General features: G+C 38.0%; 1 protein-coding gene across 3 annotated transcripts in view; it reads right to left on the bottom strand.

Moving 5' to 3' along the window:
• shf (Src homology 2 domain containing F) overlaps positions 1-25,041 on the bottom strand; it is a 110,651-nt gene that overhangs the window by 19,515 nt on the left and 66,095 nt on the right. The window contains exons 3-4 of one of the 3 annotated variants that reach the window (XM_066701655.1): positions 17,895-18,116; positions 8,568-8,708 (exon numbers count right to left, since the gene is read on the bottom strand). In XM_066701655.1, coding sequence (XP_066557752.1) covers positions 8,568-8,708; positions 17,895-18,116 — 363 coding nt within the window. Of the gene's footprint in view, positions 1-8,567; positions 8,709-17,225; positions 17,328-17,894; positions 18,117-25,041 lie in introns of all 3 variants that reach the window. The other 2 variants (XM_066701656.1, XM_066701657.1) reach the window with 2 other exon arrangements.

Raw genomic sequence — 25,041 nt, 5'->3', positions numbered from 1 at the left:
CAAAACGAAGCCAAAGAGCTGCAGAGTCAAAAGTGTTCAAATTAATTGCACGCCCACGATTTTCCTCTGGCGCAAGTACAGACAAGTGCACAGGATGTAGAATAGTGTGCTGAAGACCGTCGTCTACATGACTTCCTTGTAGTGGTTGGAAGAAAATATCATCAGTGCAAGGGGGAAGAGCTTGACAATCCACTTAACAATGCTGGAGGTAGGGCTCAGAGCTGGCTCCCCAAATCCATTTAATTGATTACATTTCAATGCCATATGGGAAAGAGCGTCTTTAGTGGTGGCACATTCCCGGCACTTGCTGTAGTCAATCAAGCTACACTTAAAACACATTTTCACAGACGTACACTGAGCAAGCTGGATCCTTTTAAACAGTGCACATCAAAGTTTGTCACTAATGGAAGGAAATTTAATACAGTTGCAATTATTTTTTCTTGTTCCCTTCATTCCTCTGTTGAAGGGGTTTAATTACACTGAGTCAACATATAACTGTTGCAGGGGGAGATGCTCTAAACCAAAACATATCAACCAGAGAGAATTATGGACTAGCACTTCAGTGAAATGTATAGATTTCCAATTTATAGGAAGGTATTAAAGTATTATGCATTCTATGCTTATCTTTCAAGTCTGCAGTCACAAATCCACTAGATCAAAGTATATTCTCAGAAATTACAATTACTTAATTGTACTCCACAAACATACTGGAATGCTAATTTGTATCCATATATTAACAGCAGACTGTAAATTTAAATGATATCTACCTATTTATCTCTACATATATAGATAGATATATTTCCCAATATAGATCTTGATATATAACTTTATCATCAGCCTATATAGATCCACTACTGGATTAAGGTCTCCCCATATACATATATATATATATAATTTTTTCCACAATATACATCTTTAAACTCATTAAGAGGCATTATCAACAAACCTTAAAGATCAATTTACGATTTAAGTAAAGTGTTACAAATTTACCTTCTGATGTGTGGTGAAGCCCCTTATTTGTTTATTTTTTAAAATACAACATCAAAAAGGTTTAAATAGTGTTGTGTACAAATAACCTGAACATTTAAATAACACTTAGCACAAGCTCTGCTTCAGATCAGATCCCACTCTCCCTTCCCTCACCACCAGGGGGCCCTCTCTTTCTCTCAGTGGCCACGGTGTATCTACACTGGAGTTTGAGTTGGGTTAATCTGTAATCTGGAATGATTTAATTTGATGGTCAGTCCAGTGCAGGAATAGCATGGTAGAATAGCTCTGACTTTCAAAAGACATTAGTGTAATGAAAATAAAGTACTGAATCTCTTGGTTTTAATTATTGCTCAGCTTTATTGCTAAAGTGTTATGACAAACCTAACTTGTACCCCAAGCATATTAATGCTATAGCTCAGTCTGACAAAGGCACAGTGCCAGTATATAGTTTTAGAAGTACATTTTACATAAGTGTGCAATATGTTCAAAAACTACACCATCTGCATAACCCTCAATTAGAAGAAAAAAAAAAGATGGGAGCAAAACAAATAGCTAATGAACAAGGAGTCAACCCAAAGCAGTGGAAATGTCAATATTCTATATATTACAACCAGGTGAATTGCACTCCTGTCTCTGCTGTGCGTACCAGAGGTGGTCAGTTTCCATGGTAACCTCTAGTGCAGTGGAGATGTATAAAAAGGGTTTTAACTGTGACCGGTCAGTTGTGATTGGCGACAAGTAAGAAACAAAGAAACGGAACAAAAAAAATATATATATATAACATTGTGAACTCTGTACTTGCTATCATACAACACTAGCTTTCATACAGTATAATAGTGGAGCGTCTGAACTGCAATTAATCACTGCACATGCTACAACCTGTAATATTTTTTTCATTTAAATATTGCAGTCTGCTGAAATTGCTCTCCATTATTTCTAGTTCAAGCTCATTTAATAGACAAAGGAAAGGCTATTCATTACATTAAGCCATGGGTTGTTAGATTGTATTTAATGACATACTGGTGACAAACACAGGAGCTTATATAATCAGAGAAAGTAAACAAAATGCTAATTGCTTATACAACCTAATATTTAGACTCAATGTGGTATAATAATGAACTGGAAATGACAAGGTCTACGATGGCTCCGGCTTCATTGGGTGTGTACAACTTTCTCTCTTCTTCCCCCCCCCCACTTAAAAATACTAATGTCTTCCAATCTACAAGTGGTTTTCAAAAAATAAAAATAAAAATAATAATAATTCATTGGATAGGGACAATGTTTACATAACTTAGTGGAAGAAAATGAACAGTTGCACAAAATTCCTGGCTTGTCCTAAAGTTCTCTTGTGCCATGTTCTTTTTCCAAAATAAATGTGATTCAGAGAATAAGTAGTAGTTCCTATTATTTATTCTGTCAATTTTCATGCTTACAATTCAGAAGAGCCAAAAATGCTACAACTTCTAGAGCAGTGATCTATATACAAGGCGAGGGATGATCAACATTAGTCTTCCACATAAACACATCTGTCTGCCTTGTGTCCAACAAGAGAGTAGAGGCCTGTAAACATTTAGCTATTTTAAACTTTAAAAAGTAATGAAGCTCCCTGCTTCTTCTTTCAACTAAAATGCCAGCCTCTAAGGGACATGCCCCTCTGACACCGAGAGCACTGAATACAAATCAATTTTATTTGTCCTGTTGGACCCTAGAGAAGTGGGTCCAATATGGCATTGAGGTGTATTCAATTTAGGAATGTATAGGAAATTACTTGTTTGGTTCAAACCCCACGCTGAGAACCCCAGTGGCTGAAAGAGCTCATCACCAGTTGAGAAGCTTTTTCTGAAATGACAGCTTCTCGAAGATGTACACTGTTAAGCTGCCTTCAATGTGACAGCCCTGTTATTAAGTTGGGCTGTTCTCTTCAATGGTTCTTCCCAAATGCTTCCGATCACTGCCCTCACACTGGTGGAGACTGGCCACCTGGGCTAGATGGTAAGGTGAGGGAATGAAAGTTAGCCCTAGCCTTGTTGAGGGTTCACCCCCATCCATATGGACTGGGGTTTATTGTGATGCTGAGTTTTCAAAACTCTGAAGATCTACATTATATTTCAGGGACTAGACCCAATCAAAATGTTGACCTACCCACAAAACGTCATTTACAAACGCTATGATTTAGAAGTAATAGTAAGTGACTTCTGACAATTTAAAACGTGATAGAATAGAGGTTTGTACTTTGTGAGATGCGGGTAGGTCACAGTTTTGATTCGGTCTAGCCCTTAAAGTGCAAACTGCAGTGATAAGAAAAATTATAATGATACACAAGCTATCTATCTTTCTTCTCTAAGCCTGATGAGCTTTGAAACTTACATGCTAGGTCTGAACCACATTATTTGCTCCCGAAATCTATTATGAATCATGGAGATTGCACACACCTTAGAAGGAAGGAAGGTTTGGGCACAGTTGCTTTTTGTGTTTTTGTTTTGTCAACACACATCAGCAGCTTCCAAAGCAGGAAAAGACCACAAAAGGATGCCAGAAAAAATGCATCATACTGCAGTTTTATGATTTCTAAAAACCTAGATGAAAAGGACCTTGACCTGAAGCTTGACTGAGGTTCCAAATACAGGACGTCAAGACTCTTACCAAGGCCTTCACTGATTGGCACTGCCAGAGCAGCTACTTGCATATCAGTGTACTGTACCGGGTGATTGTTACAGCGAGTAAAGAAGGTAGACTGATATGGCTCCAGGCTCTTTTTTGAAGTAGAGGCGAACTTTCCGTGTCTGCCAGTGGCAGCCTAACACCGTGTGAGCGGAAAACAGATCCCGGTGTCACACTGTCAAGAGAGTCTGATTATGATCAAAGGCCAGAGACCATACCAAGCCACTGCAGGAGCCAAAGCGCCTGGCATTATTACCAAGACGGGGGCTGAGGTAATTTGGAAATCCACATCAGACACTAAACAAACCCCAAAGGCAACGAAGGGCAGCTGAGACATCTTGGGGTTAACAAGGCTCTCTCATCTGTGCAGGCTGACAGAATTGAGACTGCGCACTCATACATCTAGGGACTTATAATATTGAGGATTCGCTATGAGGAATAAGATTAACTTCTAGCTTGGACACAGTTACAAGGTGTGCTGGACTTTTAATGTTATTCAGAGAAAAGCAAGGAAACCAAGACACATTGCATATTCTTTGTCAATCATAATCACATCCTACTGACATATCATGTTAGGAGTTCAATACATTTGCTACCTTTTTTTATTGGTGTAGACTTAAATGCACATGAATGACTTGTTCTTATAATAAGAAGGCATGTCAGCTTAATTCCAGGGAAGAACAATTGTACCTAAATTAATTAAATGCAGACTATTACATATTGCTGATATTACCAGCAAAGTCTGCTGGGTGAAATTAACCTGCTGGTAACACTACAGCACCTAATAAAGGAAGCCTAAACTCTCCCAATAACAGGCCTGTTTAACTGAAGGCTGCCTGTTTGAATTTCTCTAATAATATCAATAGACATAGTTTATACCAGACTCAAAATAACACACATTGAATGCAGGCTGTATGACAGAAGAAAAGACCAGAGCCACCAACCGCCATTCCAATTACTTGATTATGATCAAATATGAATTACTTTTAATTAAACTTTGTTTTCTAGGAACAGCATAAGCTTAATTTTATTTTTACAATTAATTTTCATTGTTCACAAAGAAAAGACTGGGGTTTATTTAAAATGTATAATTTGAAACAGTTTATCTCAGCCCCTTTTGGTCTAATACATTAAAATGTGTTAATTAGCTTGACTGAAGTTTTCATTCTGAAAATGTGCAATGAATAAAAATGTTATTTTGGAAATTATTTCAGAACCACCCTTACCTACACCTGAACACAGATAAGGATACAGTCATGTACATTTGCCCATAAGAGTGAATATATGTTTAAAAAAAGCAGGACATCAATAAACATTTTAAAACAGTGAAGCCTTCCAAAGGAGGGTTAAAAAGCAATATATTTGTGATACTATTGATTATTTGATCAACATCTAAATATCAGTTAGAATGGTAGGAATAATCACTTTAAAAGCAAAGACTGGCACAAGATGAATTGAACAATTGTATTTTCTTGAAGAAAGGTTGACTTTTTGGAAGCTGCAGTACATGTGAAGGAAGGTTTCTGCTCTAAAAATAATTTAAAGCTTTCATTTATCCTTTTGTGCTTTAAAAGACAGGTACCTAACTTCAATCAAATGTAACAGTTTTAAGGCTGAGACATGAATACTGGTGGTAATGCATTACACAATGATGATTTAAAAAGATGTTTCGCAAATGTAAAGTTCATGGTAATAATCTCAGCTATACATTTACTAGATGGTATACAATACAGATGCCTACATGAGATTTCTATTCAGCTGATTACAATAGGAGTTACAATGGAATAAGACATGGTACCCAATCAGGTCTAACTTGGTAAGGAAAGGGCATTGGTAAAGCCTCCCACCACAAACCATCAGTCAGCTGAGATGCAAATATAGCTTGGTTCATCTTACTCAGCAGAACATATGAAAATAAGTGAGAGGAGACACTGTGGGCCCTGTGATGTGCTATTAAACAACAATTAAATTGTGGTGTTTCAACTTCATAAGATTTTCATTAGATAAATCCCAGCAGGCTGCATTTCAGTAAACTTGCAAAAATACATCAAAGTCAATTAGGACAGCCATTACTTTCCGACTCCCATCCAGCAGCTCAGACGTACAGACTGGCAGTCAAATGTCCTGAGTGAGCATGTGTAATTGAGCATGCTGAGCTTTCAGCTCCGAGTCTCACCAACTGTAATCCTGTACTCCACAGGTCTGGAAAAACTTAAAGAAAGGGGATCATATTACACACACACACACACACACACACACAAAAAATGCAAATCAAAACCTCATGCTTCTTTAAAAGCCCATGAAGTCACTCTCTCATCCCAGTGTAAAGCTTTCAAATAATCATAGAGAACTGGAAATGGATATACCTTATGGAACAGGCAAGAGGGGGAACGTTGGGAAGATTAAGGGAGAACCAGACGCCAAATTAATCATTCCTCCTGGCTTTGCTACAGCTATAGCGTGAAAGGACCCACAGCTTTAGTGTCCCCTTACCTTTCCCAGACACTTTATTAATCTATAGGTTGCGCCGATTTTGTGAAAAGACAGAGCGTTTCAGCCATCGCACACTGCATTTAGTTACACTTGGTTTGTCATTCCTTCTTGGGAAAGCAGTTTCAGGATTTGTCAACTGTAGCACATAGTCTCCGAATGAGAGAAAAGCAATCTCACACGGAACACTCACCCTAGTTTTTGGCACGCGTTTGTGCGGATGGAACACGGTCACTGATTCCAGACGTTTAAGGCCACAGGACAAACCGTAAATTACGTGGACATTGTTCTGAAAACCACTCGGCACGAAAGTGCACACCTATGAACTCTCTCTCAAAAACAGCTTGTTTTGCTGTAAATCTGACAAACCTAACAATCTGTGGAAGTCCAAACACTGAAATTGCTGTCCAAAAAAGTTCCTTGAAGGGCAGAAAATGAATCCATGTGCCCCAAATCAAAGCCCCATCAAAAGTCATTAACTTCTAATATGGTATGAATACTGTCACAATACAGATTGTGTATTCCAAAAGGTTCGGACCAGTGTCCTCACAATTAATGGCTGCAAATCTAGGACCTGTTAAGAACACCTACATATTAAAACAGACTTCTGAGATCTCTAAACAGTTTGTTACGGTTTTCATTCATCCACAGAGTTAAAAATATGGAAATCCAAAAATAAATAAGGTCACGTACACCAATTATTATAAGGATTTTATATATATATATATATATATATATATATATATATATATATATATATATATATATATATATATAGTATTTGATCCCCTGCTGATTTTGTACGTTTGCCCACTGACAAAGAAATGATCAGTCTATAATTTTAATGGTAGGTGTGAGACAGAATAACAACAAAAAAATCCAGAAAAATGCATTTCAAAAAAGTTATAAATTGATTTGCATGTTAATGAGGGAAATAAGTATTTGATCCCCTATCAATCAGCAAGATTTCTGGCTCCCAGGTGTCTTTTATACAGGTAACGAGCTGAGGATCTTGTTAATGATCTCAAGACAGCTGGGAACATAGTCACCAAGAAAACAATTGGTAACACACTACGCCGTGAAGGACTGAAATCCTGCAGCGCCCGCAAGGTCCCCCTGCTCAAGAAAGCACATGTACAGGCCCATCTGAAGATTGCCAGTGAACATCTGAATGATTCAGAGGAGAACTGGGTGAAAGTGTTGTGGTCAGATGAGACCAAAATCGAGCTCTTTGGCATCAACTCAACTCGCCGTGTTGGAGGAATGAGGAATGCTGCCTATGACCCCAAGAACACCATCCCCACCGTCAAACATGGAGGTGGAAACATTATGTTTTGGGGGTGTTTTTCTGCTAAGGGGACAGGACAACTGCACCGCATCAAAGGGACGATGGACGGGGCCATGTACCGTCAAATCTTGGGTGAGAACCTCCTTCCCTCAGCCAGGGCATTGAAAATGGGTTGTGGATGGGTATTCCAGCATGACAATGACCCAAAACACACAGCCAAGGCAACAAAGGAGTGGCTCAAGAAGAAGCACATTAAGGTCCCGGAGTGGCCCAGCCAGTCTCCAGACTTTAATCCCATAGAATTGTGGAGGGAGCTGAAGGTTCGAGTTGCCAAACGTCAGCCTCGAAACCTTAATGACTTGGAGAGGATCTGCAAAGAGGAGTGGGACAAAATCCCTCCTGAGATGTGTCCAAACCTGGTGGCCAACTACAAGAAACGTCTGACCTCTGTGATTGCCAACAAGGGATTTGCCACCAAGTACTAAGTCGTATATACATAACATGCAAAATAATTTATAACTTTTTTGAAATGGGTTTTTCTCTATGTTTTTGTTGTTATTCTGTCTCTTACTGTTAAAATACACCTACCATTAAAATTATAGACTGATCATTTCTTTGTCAGTGGGCAAACGTACAAAATCAGCAGGGGATCAAATACTTTTTTCCCCTCACTGTGTGTGTAATATATATATATATATATATAAACTTTTCTTTGTCACAACGTCCTCATGAAGGTCTACCTGAAACAGTAACCTTGTTAGTGCAATATGTTCAGGTTAATCAGTGCCTTAGAATAAAGTTTCATGCCTTTATCTTAGGCAAACTACTTTATATCTTGCAGTACCTGGAGTAAACCTCAACACATGGTAACAATAATTTTAAGTCAGATGTGTAGGGCATGTGTGCTGTGTGGTTCTAGTTCTTTACAATTGCAATCACCCATGCTATACAGAAATTATATTGACTTACAATTACCAACATTGTTGTGCTAGCTTAAAAACGTATTTGAAGAATAGCAGATGAAGTCAAATGATTAGGAAAAATGCACTTTAAACTCGTGACTGTGATGGGATTTACAATGAGCATGAAGGGAAAGAAAAGCATAAATGGAGCAGGGAACGTGCTGAGGCACACCCACCGTGGTGATCGTCAGAGGCAGTCTGGCCAGGAGACGGCTGGGCCGGCTGTGAGGGGGCTTCTCCCCCCTCGGTAGGGGGGCTGCTATTTAGCTGCCCTACGGGAGGCGGCCAGGGCAAGTCCTTGATCACTTTAATCTCAACTGCAAGCAGTGCAAGTCCGCGGCACAGGAGAGAACCAGGCACAGGAAGGGAGAAGGAGACAGAAGGAAAGAGAAAGTGCAGTGAGAAAAAAGGAAACTTAAGCAGGCACGGTGAGTGTGCAGAGGAGACACAGTTAGACACTGAGAGGACAGCAGAGAAGGAAATCATGCCCAAACTATTGTGAGGGGGACTTCGAGTTCCCTGGTCTCTGCTCCTGTGAGGCCACAGCTTGGCAAGGTATCAGCCCATGGGATTTGTCGTTAAGACTTGACCCATTCATCAGAATCCAGAGTCTTCGCGTATTTAGAGGGATTTATGAAATCCAAATAAAGTCCTAATGCTACGCAAGGAAAACTTACAATTAATTGAAAGATCTGAATAGCTAATCTGGTACATATTACACTAATAAGCAAAATGTGTATCAATTCAAACTAGCATACTCCATTGTAGGCTGAAGCTATGCAATTCCATGGTGTGAATATCAAGCCCTGCAGCTTCTCTTTTTGTCTGACCCTGCAGTACAACTTAATGTTTGCCAATCAGCATAATTTTGGTTTAAATCAAACTGGCCTTTACACTTTATTATTTAATGTATTTCTTTCTTAAGGGCTGAATATCAGCAGCATTCATCTTTTGTTGAGCTCGCAGACTTACATTTAAAAGTACATACACAGCTCAATGCCAGACATTGAAGCATATTCAGGAGAAAAAAAAGTTATATTTTGAATGATGTTCAAGGAGTACAATTTAATATAGGCAGTGGAAAGACATAAACAAGAGCGCTGAGGAGCATTTGTTACTTCACATTCTTTTGGGGGGGGGGATTTCATCCTAATCTTGTAACAGATACACAAGTAAACATTGTTTAGAGATAGCTGTAAAAGAAGACTCATTAGTATGGAAAAGACATAACTCTTGTTTAGTGAAAGATGACAATAAAAGCTCCTGCTTTCCTCCAGCTTGGTGAAAAAACTACAAATACTTTCAGAGGGTAAGATATTAATATTGCTTTGTGATTTCCTTCCTTATACTTCATATAAGTTTAGAAAGAAAATCTGAATTTAGAGATATCATTGACTGGATAGTATATTCTCCAGATGTCTCCAAATGTCTCATGTAGATTCAAATAGAATTTACCATCATGCTTTTCATTGTTGTTGAAATTGGGCCACAAAGTATGCTTATTTTAAGGCTAATTCATACAGAAATCAAATTTTTCAAATGAAAAATAATAAGCTGCTTTCATTCAGTAAGAGAGTTGTAAACCATTATGCTGCACAAATAAGTCCTGATGCATTTCCTCTGCTACCTTTAAACACAGACAGTGTGCTTTAAGTGCATTTCAGAAATGACAAATAAAGCTGCTGGCTTAAGTAAAGACACCTTTGTCTGTTCTAAGAAACAACCCCTTAATTAAGTATTCTTGGAAGAAAACGCATATACCCGGTTGAAAGCTATAAGTGGCTACAAATTGATGGAGACACAAAGAAAAGAGAATGTAATGAAAATAAGTAGAGTGCAGTCCATACATAAGCAAGTCTGAACATGGGTACCATCTATGTCACACAACACATCTATGCTTCACCTTCATTAGATCTACTAAAGACTGGAGCCCAGCCTACTACTCTGACTATAGTGAATAGATTTTGGGCCCTATTGAGCACAGAAGGACATGGGTAAAGGAAGGACTCGTGACAGCTGAAAACAAGAACAGAGCAGAAATGTCACCACTGTCATTCGAAAACCTACATTCATTTCCCCACAACCAAAAAGTTGTATGGCTGTTTTCAGTATAAAAGACATGACTCATGAGTAATTATCATGTAGCTGGCTATAGTGGTTTATAGCTGGGAGTGACGTTGGTTGTTGAGGTAACAGTAAATAAAACCTTCACATTAAATATATTTCTTTGGAGGAAGAAAAACAAATATATGCTAAAGTTATCTTTTTCAAGATAAACAGATTCTACAGTAATCAACTCTTCAAATATCATTAAAAATCTAAGATGAACACATAAAGAAGTTAAAGAGGATTAAAGTGTGTTAGGAAACCAAAAAGCTGTTATTTATTTCACCTGATGCTGTGGCAAGCAATGTGCTGAACTGCAGAGCCTTAGTGAACTACTCAACTCAACCAATAGTGCTTTGATTCTGAGACAAGTTGCCTGCAGCAAGCAATTTACTGTTAATATTTTATTTCACATTCCCCAACATGGATTACAGTGTAATTATTTTATAGAACAATGTCTTAGTGAAACAGTTTGCTTTCAATCATTATGGGTCAAATACAGCTTTAAACACTGCAGGTAAATCTCAGTCATTATCTTCAAATCCTTTAGAGAAGAGCCTGTTTTTGTGCCATTCATCTGAGTGATGGCAACTTCAGGAAAAAAGAAGAAGCAAGAAATGAAAACCATTTCATAAAAAATAATTATAAGATTGATGCCTCCTTTTTCTCTCACTCCATCCCACCACATTCTGTATATTGGAAATCTTAGAGAGCACTACAGGAGGAGGACAGCAGTGATAAAGTGTCAGAGCAGAGTGTTCAGACATGTCAGATAAAGCTATGTGTGGCTCTCATTCCCTTTCCTCGTCTAGAAATCTACTGGTGTGTACAGAACTATAAGGACAGTAATCTGCACAAAATAATACTAACATTTTCGCTACACAAATTCTTTCTGGTTAGTGAGCTGAGCATAGCTCTTTTTGTTTAACATTCAATGTTTTTAGTTTTTTTTTATATTACAAGGAGGTAGAGAGACTAAGATTTTACTCAGTTTTGTGAGTGATGACATCGGAGCTTCTATTCACTTTAGTTAATGGTAAATTAGTTTTGAAGGAAGGGTCTGTTACAATGGATTCATATTATATTATGAAGTATAAATCTGTGTACAGCCTTCTGTGGTATTTGTTTTACAAGACAGACACTGGCATAATGACACCGTAACGCATGTCTGGCCAGCCTGGCATTGCCCTGGGTGTGTTCTCTTGCTGAAAGTGGGTCATGCCCGGCTACAGGGGGACAGAAGTGTAACATTAAAAATAATAATTCAACCATAAATGACAATTTCATTACATAATTTAGTCCAATGTAGTCATATAAGCTGTAATACATAGTGATGTGGAGATTTTGTTATAATCTTTTAAAAATGTATATTCTTGTCAAGTCCCAGTGTCCTGCCAAACTTGGTATGGATGGCAAGTAAAAATAATCTACCTATTCAATATTAATAATAATGAATAATATAATATTTGCACATACAAACAATGCAAGTTTGTGCATTCAAATCTTATAACATGGTTTCATCTACGATAATCAATTATTTTCATTAAACAAATACATTAAATTGGAAATACAATAAAAGTATCAGCTGAAATTGAAAAAAATACTGAGAAGTCTGGGAAGGTTAAGAAATATTAAAGATGAAGAAGGGCAGCTAAATGATGCGTTGAAATTCAGGATATGTTCTGTCTGATTTTTTTAAGCTGGTTTACATAAAAGGTAAAAACAAAGAACATCAGCCATTTTATTTCTTTGCAGACCCTCACCCCACCTTATTATCAAGGCTAACATTGTTGCCTATTATGTAAAAAAAATACAAATGTCTGTTTTAGCAAAAGGGTAAGCATCTCCCATTGTATGATTTGTCTTTATCATGCCTGTGCCACAAGTATTTGGCTGTGATTTGGGACCCTGTTAAAAATGAGATAGCTGGTTCTCAAGGGGCTGATCCTGGAAAGTGCATTTGAAAATTAACAAAGACGAGCCCGATGAAAGCACATCTGCGCGGCTGTTGTTTTCTATGTGAAGCAGTGGGGCACGTGACTCACTCCTCTGTTTTGGCAGCACTTCACAAAACATGTCCTCTAATGGGTTTTTCTGCCAGCTGAAGGAAAAATGCTTAGCCTTTGATTAATTGAAGCCCTATCAAGCGAATGTCTTTATTACATCGTTCGGATGGTGACATTCGAATTGAAAGCAAAGAGTCTTGAAATTGAGAAAGTGCATTTCTAAAACATACATAAATCATTAATTAAATAAAATGTTCCTCTACAGCACATCTTGTTTCCCTGTACACTTCCAAGATGTTCTGATCTGCTAATTTGATAATCAAGCGCCATTACATTATTAATATTTATTAACTACACATACTTACTTTTACCAGACAATAAATTATTTGGTTGTATTTAATACCTCATCCAGTTCATTCCTCTGATTTCACAACAACGTGTTTTGAATACTAGGTTACACAACTGTACCTTATAAACTTCCCTTGGATAATTAAAATCATATTAAATAACTTTTGTTTAAGGAGGAATAGGTGACAGCAGAGAGAAAGGATAGCTAGATTGATGGGTAGACAGATCTCACAGGGGCACTTGGGAAAATGGAAGTGCTGTCAGACTATCTAAAGCGAGAGCTGGGAGGCGAGGCTTTTGGTAGGCAATGTGTCCGAGAAGAGATAAGCTGCGACATGCAAGGCCTTAATGCAGTGGACACATTTATACACATGAAAGAGGATTGTCAGGGAGGTTATCGACACAGGGGAATTCAAAATGGTATGGAATGACAATGGAGGGAGATTTCAGGATTCAAAGAATGATGAAAGCCAAATTTAATTTAACGAATGGTGCTCCATTACTTGGAATTTCCCATAGCGGACAGGTGATACTACAGGAAAAAAGAGGGGAAAGGAATGCCTAAGACAACATCCAAGGAACATTCTTTTGGACTTGGATCCACCTGCCTTGGAATATATAAACCTCTGTTTCATGTTCTCTTAAAGGCAGAGGAGGAATAGATGACTCATTTCACACGCAAGAAGCGGATTTGGTGGGAGTTTGTCAGTGCTTTCATTAGCTGCTTCCCTGCCTTTTATTGACAACACAAAATTTACTTTAGTTACAATCAGCTCATCTGTCAGAGGAACAGCAGAAATGGCAGGTTTATGGTTTAGTCTGAAAATGAAAACATGGAATCTCAATTGGAGCTTTGCTAGAACATTTCACTTAAATATGTATTTTAAATCAAATTGAATGTAACAGATTAAAAATAATTATAAAATTAAAACCTTGTAAATAACACTTGGCTAAAGGTTAAGTAACAGTATTTCCATGCTGAGGCATGCCTATTTGTTTTGCTGTCTGTCGATGTGTAACACATAAAAAAAAAAAAAAAAAAAACTCCTGTTCCTTTACAGAAAGAGGGCTGATCCAATGGGTTTGTTTGTGGGGGCGTGTGCGCTACATCCTCCTGACTTGTCTCATCAATCATTGATGGATCAGCAAGGGAAAGCAGAGGGTCAAACGGGTACATGAATCATTAACTCCACTGATGGCACAGTACTTTCCTGAATGCAATACCAAGACTGCCTAATAGCACAGCTAAATTACACAGTGGCTGTGTCAAAAGATAAAAATGGCAAAATGACTAATTCTCTCTTGGTAAAGATTCTTCTTATATGTTACCAGAGGGTGGTCTTAATGGGTAGTTCAGATTCAGGCATTATGGTTTATAATTTGGCACTCTGTATGAATAAAATCAATTTATTGGAAACAAAGACTGACTGGAGGCAATCCAGTTGTCCTCACCTGCATGTAGCCTTCAGCATTAAGGTCATTTTCTTATTGACTTCTGAAGCAATCCATTATTTTGTGGACTTTGTATCAGATGTTTGATGCAACATTTACACTTAAAAGGAAGCCTTGAATATGCAGAACACTAAAAGGTTTCCTAATTTGGAAAGTTAATATTGTTGTAAGCTCCAGTTCAGCTCAAACTACAAAGGTGCCAGATAAAAGAGAGGTCATTATTATGGTGATACAAAAGAAGACTATAAAAAAAAACTCTACGTGTTGCAGCGCACCCACCCAGCTCGCAGGCTCAGTGGAAAAGCAGTGATAAGCTGCTTTGACCGAGCCTAGCGGGAGAGGCGGCTACATGACACCGTCGGATGACAGGCCAGACCGCTGGCTGTGATAACCCCAGCTTAACATCTGACGAAGCCCTTCTAGTCACTGCCATGCAGGCTCACTCTCTGTCTCTGTCACCCCACTTCTGTCATAATCCTCAGCCCCTCGGCACCTGGGAAAGACAGGTCCTCTGTACTGAAATGGAAACTGTGTGACTGCACACTGTAGACAATAGGCTGCAGAAAATGGCACATTTGCATTTCCATTACAGACAAAAGTACAAAAGAATATAAGCGGAGACAAGAAGAAGAGCAGTATCTTCAGACCAGCAGTTAGCTTGTGTGCCATTATCTAACTCGCCCTACCATTCACTTACCCTATTCTTCATGCATCGAGGTGTTTTTGGATACAATCCCAGGAGTAGGTTAGAACTACATCTAGGGATCCTGTACACATTATGCGGCACGCAAATCTGCAATTAAAATCTGCAGAGCTTATAAATGCTTATTTAGGGTCTGATATGTAGCAACAGCTGATAAGAATGTATACATTCCAGTTTAGAGTATTTACAAGCACTAGGTTACATTCAATAGGGGCCAGACACATTTTAATGTTTTGAGCAATGTGCTAGCGTATCAGTAAGATGTTTAAGGTCATGATCCAGGATTTTAATAAAACTTGACTCGTACTTCTATAACAAACCTGATTTAATTATGAGTTGGCATCTACTTACTTATAATAAGACAGTTAAGGCAGCAGGGTTCTTTCATCAGAATTAAGCAAATATATTCGATTTTCAAAGGCTAACTGTAGTAACTGATGCAGATGAAGTACATGGTAAAAGACAGGTGGGGGGGGTGACAAAAATAACTGAAATAACTGCACAATAAATTCCAGCCACAGAAAGATTAAAGCATCGCTCTGGATAAATAAATAGTACAATTACTTATTTCAGTGTTATTTTTTATTTTGTTTTGAAGCGTTGTTTCGGTTACCGTATTAAATTTCTTCAACTGTAAAACCATTTGGGAACCAAATATAATCATTAATCATCAAATTAAAAGTGGAAAATTTGCTTCTTTTTCTACAGTTTTAAAAATAAAAAAGCAGAAACAGCAAAAGCAAACATCTAGATCACTATCATTTATATACTAGGATACACTATAGCAGAGTCAAATGCATAGACAAATCAGAATACATAAAAGAAAATGACTGTGGAAAAGGTAATGGAAACCTAATTGAGATTAAGAGGGGGACATTAGATTTTTAAACTGGCTCCAGAGAGTTCGGTTACACAACATAAAGCAGATGGAGGATGTTGTAGCTTGACATTGCATTCCAAGCAGTGTACAGAAGCCATATTTAATCCTCATTTGTGCAAACTGTCCTACTTTTTCTAACAATTTCAGTATCGCACTAGTGGTTTTCCTTTTCACAGAAGACTGGATGTATTCAAGACAGTTTTTTGCCACGCTTTACATGCCACAATATCATACTATGATCCACACCCAAACTTGCTTTTTTATTTATGAATTGTTGGCCACTGTCCAATATTTGATAGTAGCAGCTCTGAAAGATGGAAATAATATGAAAAAAAAAAGACAACTTCTCACACAAAGTGCATACAAGTGTTAACACAATATTTGTGGCTGATTATATCACACACACATACTGTGTGGTAACAACAAATATTAAAATGTGATAAAATCTGAATCAAATGGGATTGCCAGTTTAAAAATAATGATATACATCTCACATATATATATATATATATATATATATATATATATATATATATATATATATATATATATATATATATATATATATATACACATACATATATACATACATACATACACACACATACACACACACACACACACACACACACACATACTTTTTTAAAGTGTGGTAAAAACTTAAAAATAAACACAAATTAAAGGTTTAAAATGTCATACAATGTCATTCTAGTCTGAAGTGTGCCACAGTAGAGCATCATTTCCATTAAGAATAACCTAAAACAATTAACTCAGGCACAGTAGCTGGAAAGATCGGAGAAACACAATTTGTACCTATAATAAATAACTTAAGTTTATAGCCTATAAAACACTTAATTAGCTCTACAACGACAATAAAAAAAAAAAAAAAAAGTTTTTTCTCCACTACTGATTCACTTGTTCTTTTAATTATAGACATCAGTTGTCAAGCTGTAATTAAAAATAGTGTAGTTGTGTCTACCTTTTTCCCCAGCAGATCAGTCTGAATGATAATTAGCTCTTGTTCTGGTTTGCATTCAAACTAGGTATGGAAGCTTTTAAAATCTGCATTGCTTCCAGCGCGCATCAGACAAGCTGACAGGCTCAGTTACCCAAGATAGTGTGCAGTAATTATATAATCCAAAAAAAGTCTCCCTACAATACTGTAGTGTGATGGAAAGATCCTGCAGTTCAGAAAATAAAGCAGCTTGAATACATAAACACTGGAGTTTCTGGGACAAAGACTTCTATAAATGCCTTTTTGACAGCATACCAATCATAAATGCAGACAGGAAGATGTAAAAATAGACAGACAGATGGACTCAAAGATACTCCCGGGTACCTGTGACTGCTTTAGAGACGTTGTCCTCTTTTCTCTCCCAGGGCTCAGATCCAATGCAAGTTACAGCACCGCCATAGCTAATGCAGCTATAACAAAGCAGAGCTGTTCAAGGAAAAAAAAAACATCAAAAATCCTTTCAGTGATTTAAATACCATCTCCCATATTTATCAATCACTGAAAGGGATTTTTAAAATCTAATTCCAAAAAACCCAGCCCTGCTTTGTTATGGCTGCAGTGGCCATGGTGGCAAATCTCTCCAATAGGATGATGGCTTTCTTCCACTCCCTGGACTATGACAGAAAGATGCACGCACACAGGCCGACACACAAACTCCCCTTCTTGATGTAAAGACCCAAGTCAGCTTCACACTTGCATTCAACAGGGTTTGGAAAGGCAAGACAGTAGAGTTTATTTTTATACAATTAAACGGTCTAGATTTGACCCTCTGAAAAATCTAAAGTGCCAACTCTCTCTTTGGAATAAAACACAAATGTTCCCACACATACCATACACATAGGCATTTTAATTCCCAAAGCTGTGATTGACACACAAATACAACACAATCAAAAAATTTGAAAGCCATCCTTGGAGGGGAAAAAGAAAATGTTTTGGTTGGTAAGATGCTATATATATTGTTTCTCATGAACAACTATGATGTCCTCTCTGTACCTGCAAAGGCCTTTGATATCCGGTCCTTCTTCCACTCCCAGGGCTGATCGTATTCCTCAGGGGGCCGTTCATCGTCCTGAGGTAGACGGCTTTCTCTGGGAGGTCGGGGCCCCCCTCGCGCAGGATCTGAGTCACTGCCGTTTTCTGCTGGTTCGTATGGAGTATCGTACAGGTGCAGCTGCTTCACGGGGCCATCCTTTGGACCTCTTCCTCCACGAATCTCTGAGGATGCAAACACAAAGTTCAATTAAAGACCATTGCTTTATTCAAAGGGAGACAAGTTTAACTGAAAACAATTCAAATAGTATTTTGTCCCCAGGTGTAAAGAAAACTGCTGTCAGGTGCAGGTGAAATATCAAAGCTTTGAAACATTCAATGACATGAGTCAATAAACACGAAAGGCACACAATTCTAGAAGCTATCACTGTGCTGCAAATTCTCAACATGTTTTACAAAGCCATCTTAATTCCAAGGCAGGTGAGAATGTTACATAGAAAAAAGAAATATAAAAAAATACAGCTCTGGAAAAAATTAAGAGACCAGTTAACATTGATTTCTAAACTTGCAGTGGTCTCAATTTTTTCCAGAGCTGTATAACAAGTAGTCAAGTTATATTGATAATGCACATGGCTTACACACCTAAGTACAACACTTGTTTAAGTAAGGTGAGGTAAGGTGGGCATTAATCCACAGGCAATGGAAAGTCTTGGAATTCCCATAGGCTATGCAAGAAAAATACTGGGAACATGCTCTGCGATATTAGTTGATTACATTCAGCGACTGAGAAGAGGATTTAGCTAGCCAAGACCGGAAGAGTTAGCCACTTTCAATTTGCCTTGCTAATGAATGAATTAAAGTGGTTATGTAAAACCTGAGGGGATATTTTCGAAACAGCGTAGATAAAGAAAAGCCTCAGTAGCATTCACAAGAAAAGGATGAAAAATTAAATTGCTTTAGAATGCATGATTGAACTCGAGAAACATCGCAGGACTGGGAGGTATTTGTTTGTGTAAAGAAGTGTTTCTAGACACTGAAAAAACACGTTGGCGACCTTTCAGTACTCATCTAGTACTAGTGAAGCTTTGGATTCTTTGGCAGTAGTTTCTCACAATACATAAATACGTACATTAATACATAGACTATTGTTTCTCTGTTAACAAGGTTGAGAAACTTTTCTTTAGCTTGTTACTATTACAATTCTAACTATGCTGCACTGCATATTAAATATAAAAAGAGAACGAAAGGCTTATTTCAGTGGCCCTGGTCCACACAAAATACACAACAAAAAACAACTGGCATCTGTATTTCAGTGGTTAGTGCTGAGCTGCAGAACAGAAGGCAGCAAAAGTGTTGATCAAAGTTCAAAGGATACTGGATTACAGTACAGAAGACAGTAGGTTTGTGTGGTTCATTAACTGCAGAGTGTAACAAGCCACTTTAGGTTTAATACATTTATTGCACTGCAGTGTGAAAAGGAATGAGTCAAAAAGGAATGTAACCAGTTAAACAAACAAACAAAATGGATTAAGCAACACAGGAAGACTACTTTGGTTCAAATGGAACAGATTCAAGTGAACTGTTCTCTTTGTGTTTAGTGTGGTGAAATCTGGACATTGCCCTTTTGTTATGTTTTGCTTTGATTTAACTGCCGGACAAGAGAACATCACTGCATGAGAGTGCTTTCTCCCCCTGAAATCCAAGACATTTTCTCCACAGTCTTAAATTCTTTCAGACATTTCCTTACAGGGCCTGCTGTGTCACACGGTACTGTAATGTTGAGAATGAAATATGCACTGGCACTGTGTGTAATTGCTTTGTAGCTCCCGGGAGTCTTATGGAAGAGAGAGAAGTGTTGACTCTAATGGAGCCACCCCAGAGGGTGCAAAATCTCAAAATAATCCACAGAAGGTAACGTTTCCCCTTTGATCTGCATTTACAAGTCTTAAAACCCTGCGATCTTGGCAAGATGTGTATCAACCTGCTACCGAAAGAATAAACAGTGCTAAATGGGGTCAATGAAAGAAAATCAAACTTAATGTATAGCGGGGGAAAGATGGGGAAGTCTGGGGGGGATGGGAGGGACTAGCTTAAAGGGACCTTTAATTGAGAACACGCCACCTTAAATAAACTGCTGAAGGAGATTAGAGCCCCACCAGGTTCCTATTCAACAAGAGCTTCTTTTGTGTGTAAATTAGCAGCGGGCCGTGAGAGCTGGGGAAAGCCGAGTCTCGCTGCTTCTGGGCACGTGGCTCTGGTAATCGGACAGCTTTTCAGCCCAGGAGGAACAGAAGCCCTCTCATTGTTGGCGGCGGCGGCGTAGTAGCTAAACCATGCTTCGGCAGATTAACAGGGTCATAACACACCGCCCCTCTCCTGTGATCTCCTCAGCTGGCGAAGGTCAGCGGTTCCCCTCCACCATTCTCACACAGACCGGACGTGCTAGTTCCTTTTGATGATAAAGCCCTTAGTGTTTCAGGAATCCTATCTTCCACTGAAAGCCTAGGAGTGAGCGAAATAAACAGATACAGCCTCCCCCTACCAGAACCACTGCTGTCAATCATATTAATTACTGCAAGTGGCTCATTTAGAGCAATGTTGCCACCAACAAATGAGGTGTGCAAAGATATGGAAAATTGGGAGGGGTGGGGGGGGATTTTTGTTATTCTGAATCTCATAATTGTTATCATGAATTAAGAACATCCAAAATAAACAAAACACAAACAAGGAAACAACAAAATAAGGCTAATGAGTCCTGTACTACATTTAGAATTTGATACATAACATTTTAAAATAAATAGGCTAGTCAATCAGTCCCCCACTATGTCTGCATTTCTTCCATCAAAAATATCACACAGCATTACAAACAGGCTGGCATTTGGCATGATTAATGACACAACCCTCGGTTCATGTTATGACATTTATTCTCGCTGTTCTGTTGAAAAAAAAAAATGTCATTCTGTCTTCGCTTTGTTAACATCATACAATTAATGTCAGGTAGGAATGTGTATTGGCCAAATGTTACTGAAATGATATTTACTATATATCATGGCAATTCAAATCCTGAAGTGGTAGACATTTTACCGAACTTGTTTTTATAGAATCCTGTAGGAACTTATATATATTGCTTGGAGTACAAGTGCAAGAACATACTATCAAACAGTAAATAATTCTGCTTCAGTTTTGTATGCTGTATTTACAAGTACGCTGTGCTCCATGTACAGTAGCAACTCCAGACCACCTCCTGAATTATAAACACAAGTTCTTGTTAAAGGTCAAATAAAGAATCCCATCAGGATGATCAAATATATTGTGATTTGAAATGTCATGACCGGTTTAACCCAATGCAATACATGCTTTATAAAGACTGACAACACCCCCCACAGCTCACTACAGAAATGTTAAGAGACCACATTCACTTTATACCTGACCCTCACAGGCAGCAACGAATAAGTCAGGGTGTGACATGACTTGCATAATCATGTATTGTAGACAGAATATAGTACAGCACATATGTCCAGTTTGTTACAAATATTCTATTTCTTAAATCCAGACAATCTAGTTTTTCACCTGAACTGTATCTCACCCCTAGCTGAGAAATAACCATATTCTGCTTTATTCTGCTTCATATTCAAGATATTCCAGCCCTCTCAGAAGTGAAACTCTTGACTGTCAGTACAATATTACACAGCCCCATTCTAACAGGCCATATAGATTTTACATCTGTTATATTTCTGTCTTATATAGCCCTATTTTTAAACCTGCATGCGGTTCTAGATTTTAAACTAGGTCAAAAAGACAGAACGTACATTTTAGGCTGACAAGAAATTTCAAATTTTTATGTGAAGTGGTTACAAGTAGTAAAATTCTGTCTGAACGATAAACATTGGGTTTTCTGCAGCACTCTTTTATTAATGAGGGAAGGTGGGGGATGTTCTTATTGGTTTTATGTAAGTCATACAAACCAAAGCACAATTTGTAAGGTCAAAGTTAATGGCCAGTACTTTCAGCTGATTCTGATTGCAATTTTAATTGACTAGGTTTGTAAGCACTGATTTGCAAACCAATTCAAGGTCAGAATCCTTCAGGAGGAGCTTGGTTTATATCCGATCTTAAAGAATGTCATTTGAGTGCTTCCACAGGTCTCTGTTTAGTAATAGGGTCTCTACTGTATAATTGTGTCGACTTAGATGCTAAATCCTAAAACACTTTTTCTCTGGACCAATAAAAAAAAAAAAATGCAATATACCCTGAAAATGTTAGTGGATAATATAATGGCACTTAATTTACAATTGCTTACACCCTTTAATGTTTTGCTCATTTGTCCATTTGTTTTGGTAATGTCGATGCAAGACCGAACTAATTTCTAGCAGGCTGCTCTAATTCAGTCAAAAAGTAGGCTTTCCATTCGTCAACTGGATAATAACTACCTAAGCCCTGTAACAGCTTACAGTTGAAAGAAGAGCTATACTTCTACTCTCCACAAGTCATATCGTATTACAGCAAATACAATTTGTTCGCAGTGCAATATCTTAAACAAAACATACTCATTCTTAAAGCTTAGCTTAGTTAACCAACGGTGATTTGGGGTCCCCCGGCTTGAGATATTATGTACGGAAACAGATACTGGTATGATTCAGAGATGACTGAGGTAGAGGTGGTGACATATCTTGCATTACCATCTGACACTCACAGTAATGTGACACAGTGTGGGGAGTCCATTAAAAACACATTAATATTTATGGGCCTACAATCTGGTGTAGTGAGAAATGAGTGTAAACATCAATTATTTCAATTCAGGTGAGATTTTAGATAATTGTATTACCATAACAAATGTGTAGCCTTAAACACAGACATATTTCCCTCAAAATATCACACAGTCATTTTTTAAACAAGTTTTTAATGTAATAATAATAAATGCTATGTTGAACACATAGGCTAACATGTTTAATCACAAGTGAGAGTGTTTCTAAACCCACCCTTCTTTTACCTGAAACTCACTTGGCTCAGTGCAAGCAATGTATGTTTCTGCGGTTCATGTAACAGAACCGAATAATAGGCACTTTGTGCAGAGGAGTCAAGATAATAGAAAGCTGCCTGCCGTAACATTACGCTTCTCAACTGCTCATGCCAAATGCGCTCTCCGTGTGACCTGCTCCAGGATGTTTTTGTAGTTGTTGTCTTCGTTGCATTTGGTATGCCTGCCCTATACAACTCTGTAGGATTGTGAGCGTATCGTTTGTAATGCTCTGTGCACTCGACACGGCTGCCCTCTCTTTGCTCTGCCCCTTGCATCTCAATTACACTCTGTCATGGGGGGGCTCCTTCCATGCTCTGAATCAACAGCCTCCAGGCAGGCTGCAATCACCAGTGAAAGTGGACAGCTCCCTGCCTGTCAACTTACACTGAGTGAAGGGGGCTGGGTAAGAGATGACTAAGACGCATACAAAATAATCCACAAAAAAATATTTATTTTGTGCCTTCTCACAATCCAAGACTGTGGTCCTTTTTTACAAAGCACAGATCAACAGACTAGAGCTCTACCCCTTTATGATACAATACATATTTATTTTATGTTGTCTGCTTCATCATCAGTGATCAGTCACCTCCAGAAAGAAAAAAAAGCAAAACATCCACGCACATTGCATTCTTGTGCTTGCGCTGTGCCAAACCACAGCAGGTATTCAATGTACTGATCTCGGCATTTGCCACGGCAGAAATGGGATTTCTGGAAGCCAAAAGGAAGATCAAATGTTGCATCTTATTCATTTGTGGCTGGTAGCAAAACAGACATTTTGGGTGCTGTTGCTCTTGTGGTGTGTACAGCATTATAAAGTATTTTGGCTACATTTGAAGGAAGGACAGATCTGGAATTCTTCAGTATTCTGCATCAATGGAGGATGTGAGTGGAGTGAATGAAAGCAGAATTTCCTTTAGCCGAATATTTTGTTTTATAGGAAAGTGAAGTTTTGTTTAATGGAATGTGCTTATAGCAGAATTTATAAAATAATAACAGTTTGTCAAGTTTCATTAGACGGCATTAAATGGCTGCATTCCCCCACAAACAATGCATCTGGACAGTGTCACAGTTGTTGTATTCTTTCTGCATACTACCCTGTATTTATCTTTTTTTCTGGTTTTCCTTTAATTAAATACATATTTTGCAGAGACATTATTCAATACAAAATGATAAAAGGTAGCTTAAGACCAAGAAAGCAGACAATGGTAATTTATTTTCTTTTGGTGGTTAGTTTTAAAGAATGCCTGATCCAAGGTCAATCAGTACACAGTCATTACAGATTATTAGTTTACTCAAGATTTATTTTAATTTATGTAATATTCTTAATTTGCCTGACATGTCAAAACTTACCGAATGACAAAACCACAACGAAATTGAATGTATAGATCATATAGTGTCATAGTTGTTCTATTAACATTTGCATTTGGAGTTGTGAACATATAACAGAGCAGTCACTGATGTCTCGAGTGTTAGTAGCCTTCCCTTCATAGGGCCTAAAGCAATAGCTGTACTACACTGTGACTTCTCTGTGAAAGCACTGAAATATATTTTCATTCTCGCTTACAGCCAGTTATGTACCAGAAACAGGAAAGCCTGAGCAAAAATAGAAAGAATGAAAAAAAGAGACAATTTCCCATCAGCACACAGAAGCAGTGCCTGAAGGGTTTGCTTTAATAAAAACAATGTGCTGTGATTGACTTTTATACATGCAACAAACATTTGTCCGCTTTATCAGTCTAACACAGCTCCCTCTGCCATTCAGAGACAGGTGTAAACAAGACGTCCAAACTTCCCACAAATACTTTTTTTTTGTGCAGTGTGTGACACCTTTGTCCCTCATTATTTTTTAATTGAAATCTTTTTGATTATTTTCACAGGCACTCATGGAAAAGAGAATCATAACTGTGTACATATTTACACTCCAGGAGTCAGTCATCTGAGACTTTATGGAAGATTTATTAGGCACTTTGCAGCACAATTTAATAGCATTCAGAGACAGTGTACAGTACTCAAACCGTTTGAAATTAACTATATCACGGTTGACAAACCTCAACCCCTCAAGTCTTCTAAACATTCATAGAAGGATCCAGTTTATTTATTTTTTTAAATAGAGGTTAACACACTACAGTG

This window comes from Amia ocellicauda, chromosome 4 (genome assembly GCF_036373705.1).
Source record: "Amia ocellicauda isolate fAmiCal2 chromosome 4, fAmiCal2.hap1, whole genome shotgun sequence".
Lineage (NCBI taxonomy): Eukaryota > Metazoa > Chordata > Actinopteri > Amiiformes > Amiidae > Amia > Amia ocellicauda.
The sequence above is the reverse complement of the archived record's forward strand: the minus strand, read 5'-3'. Positions and strand labels throughout refer to the sequence as shown.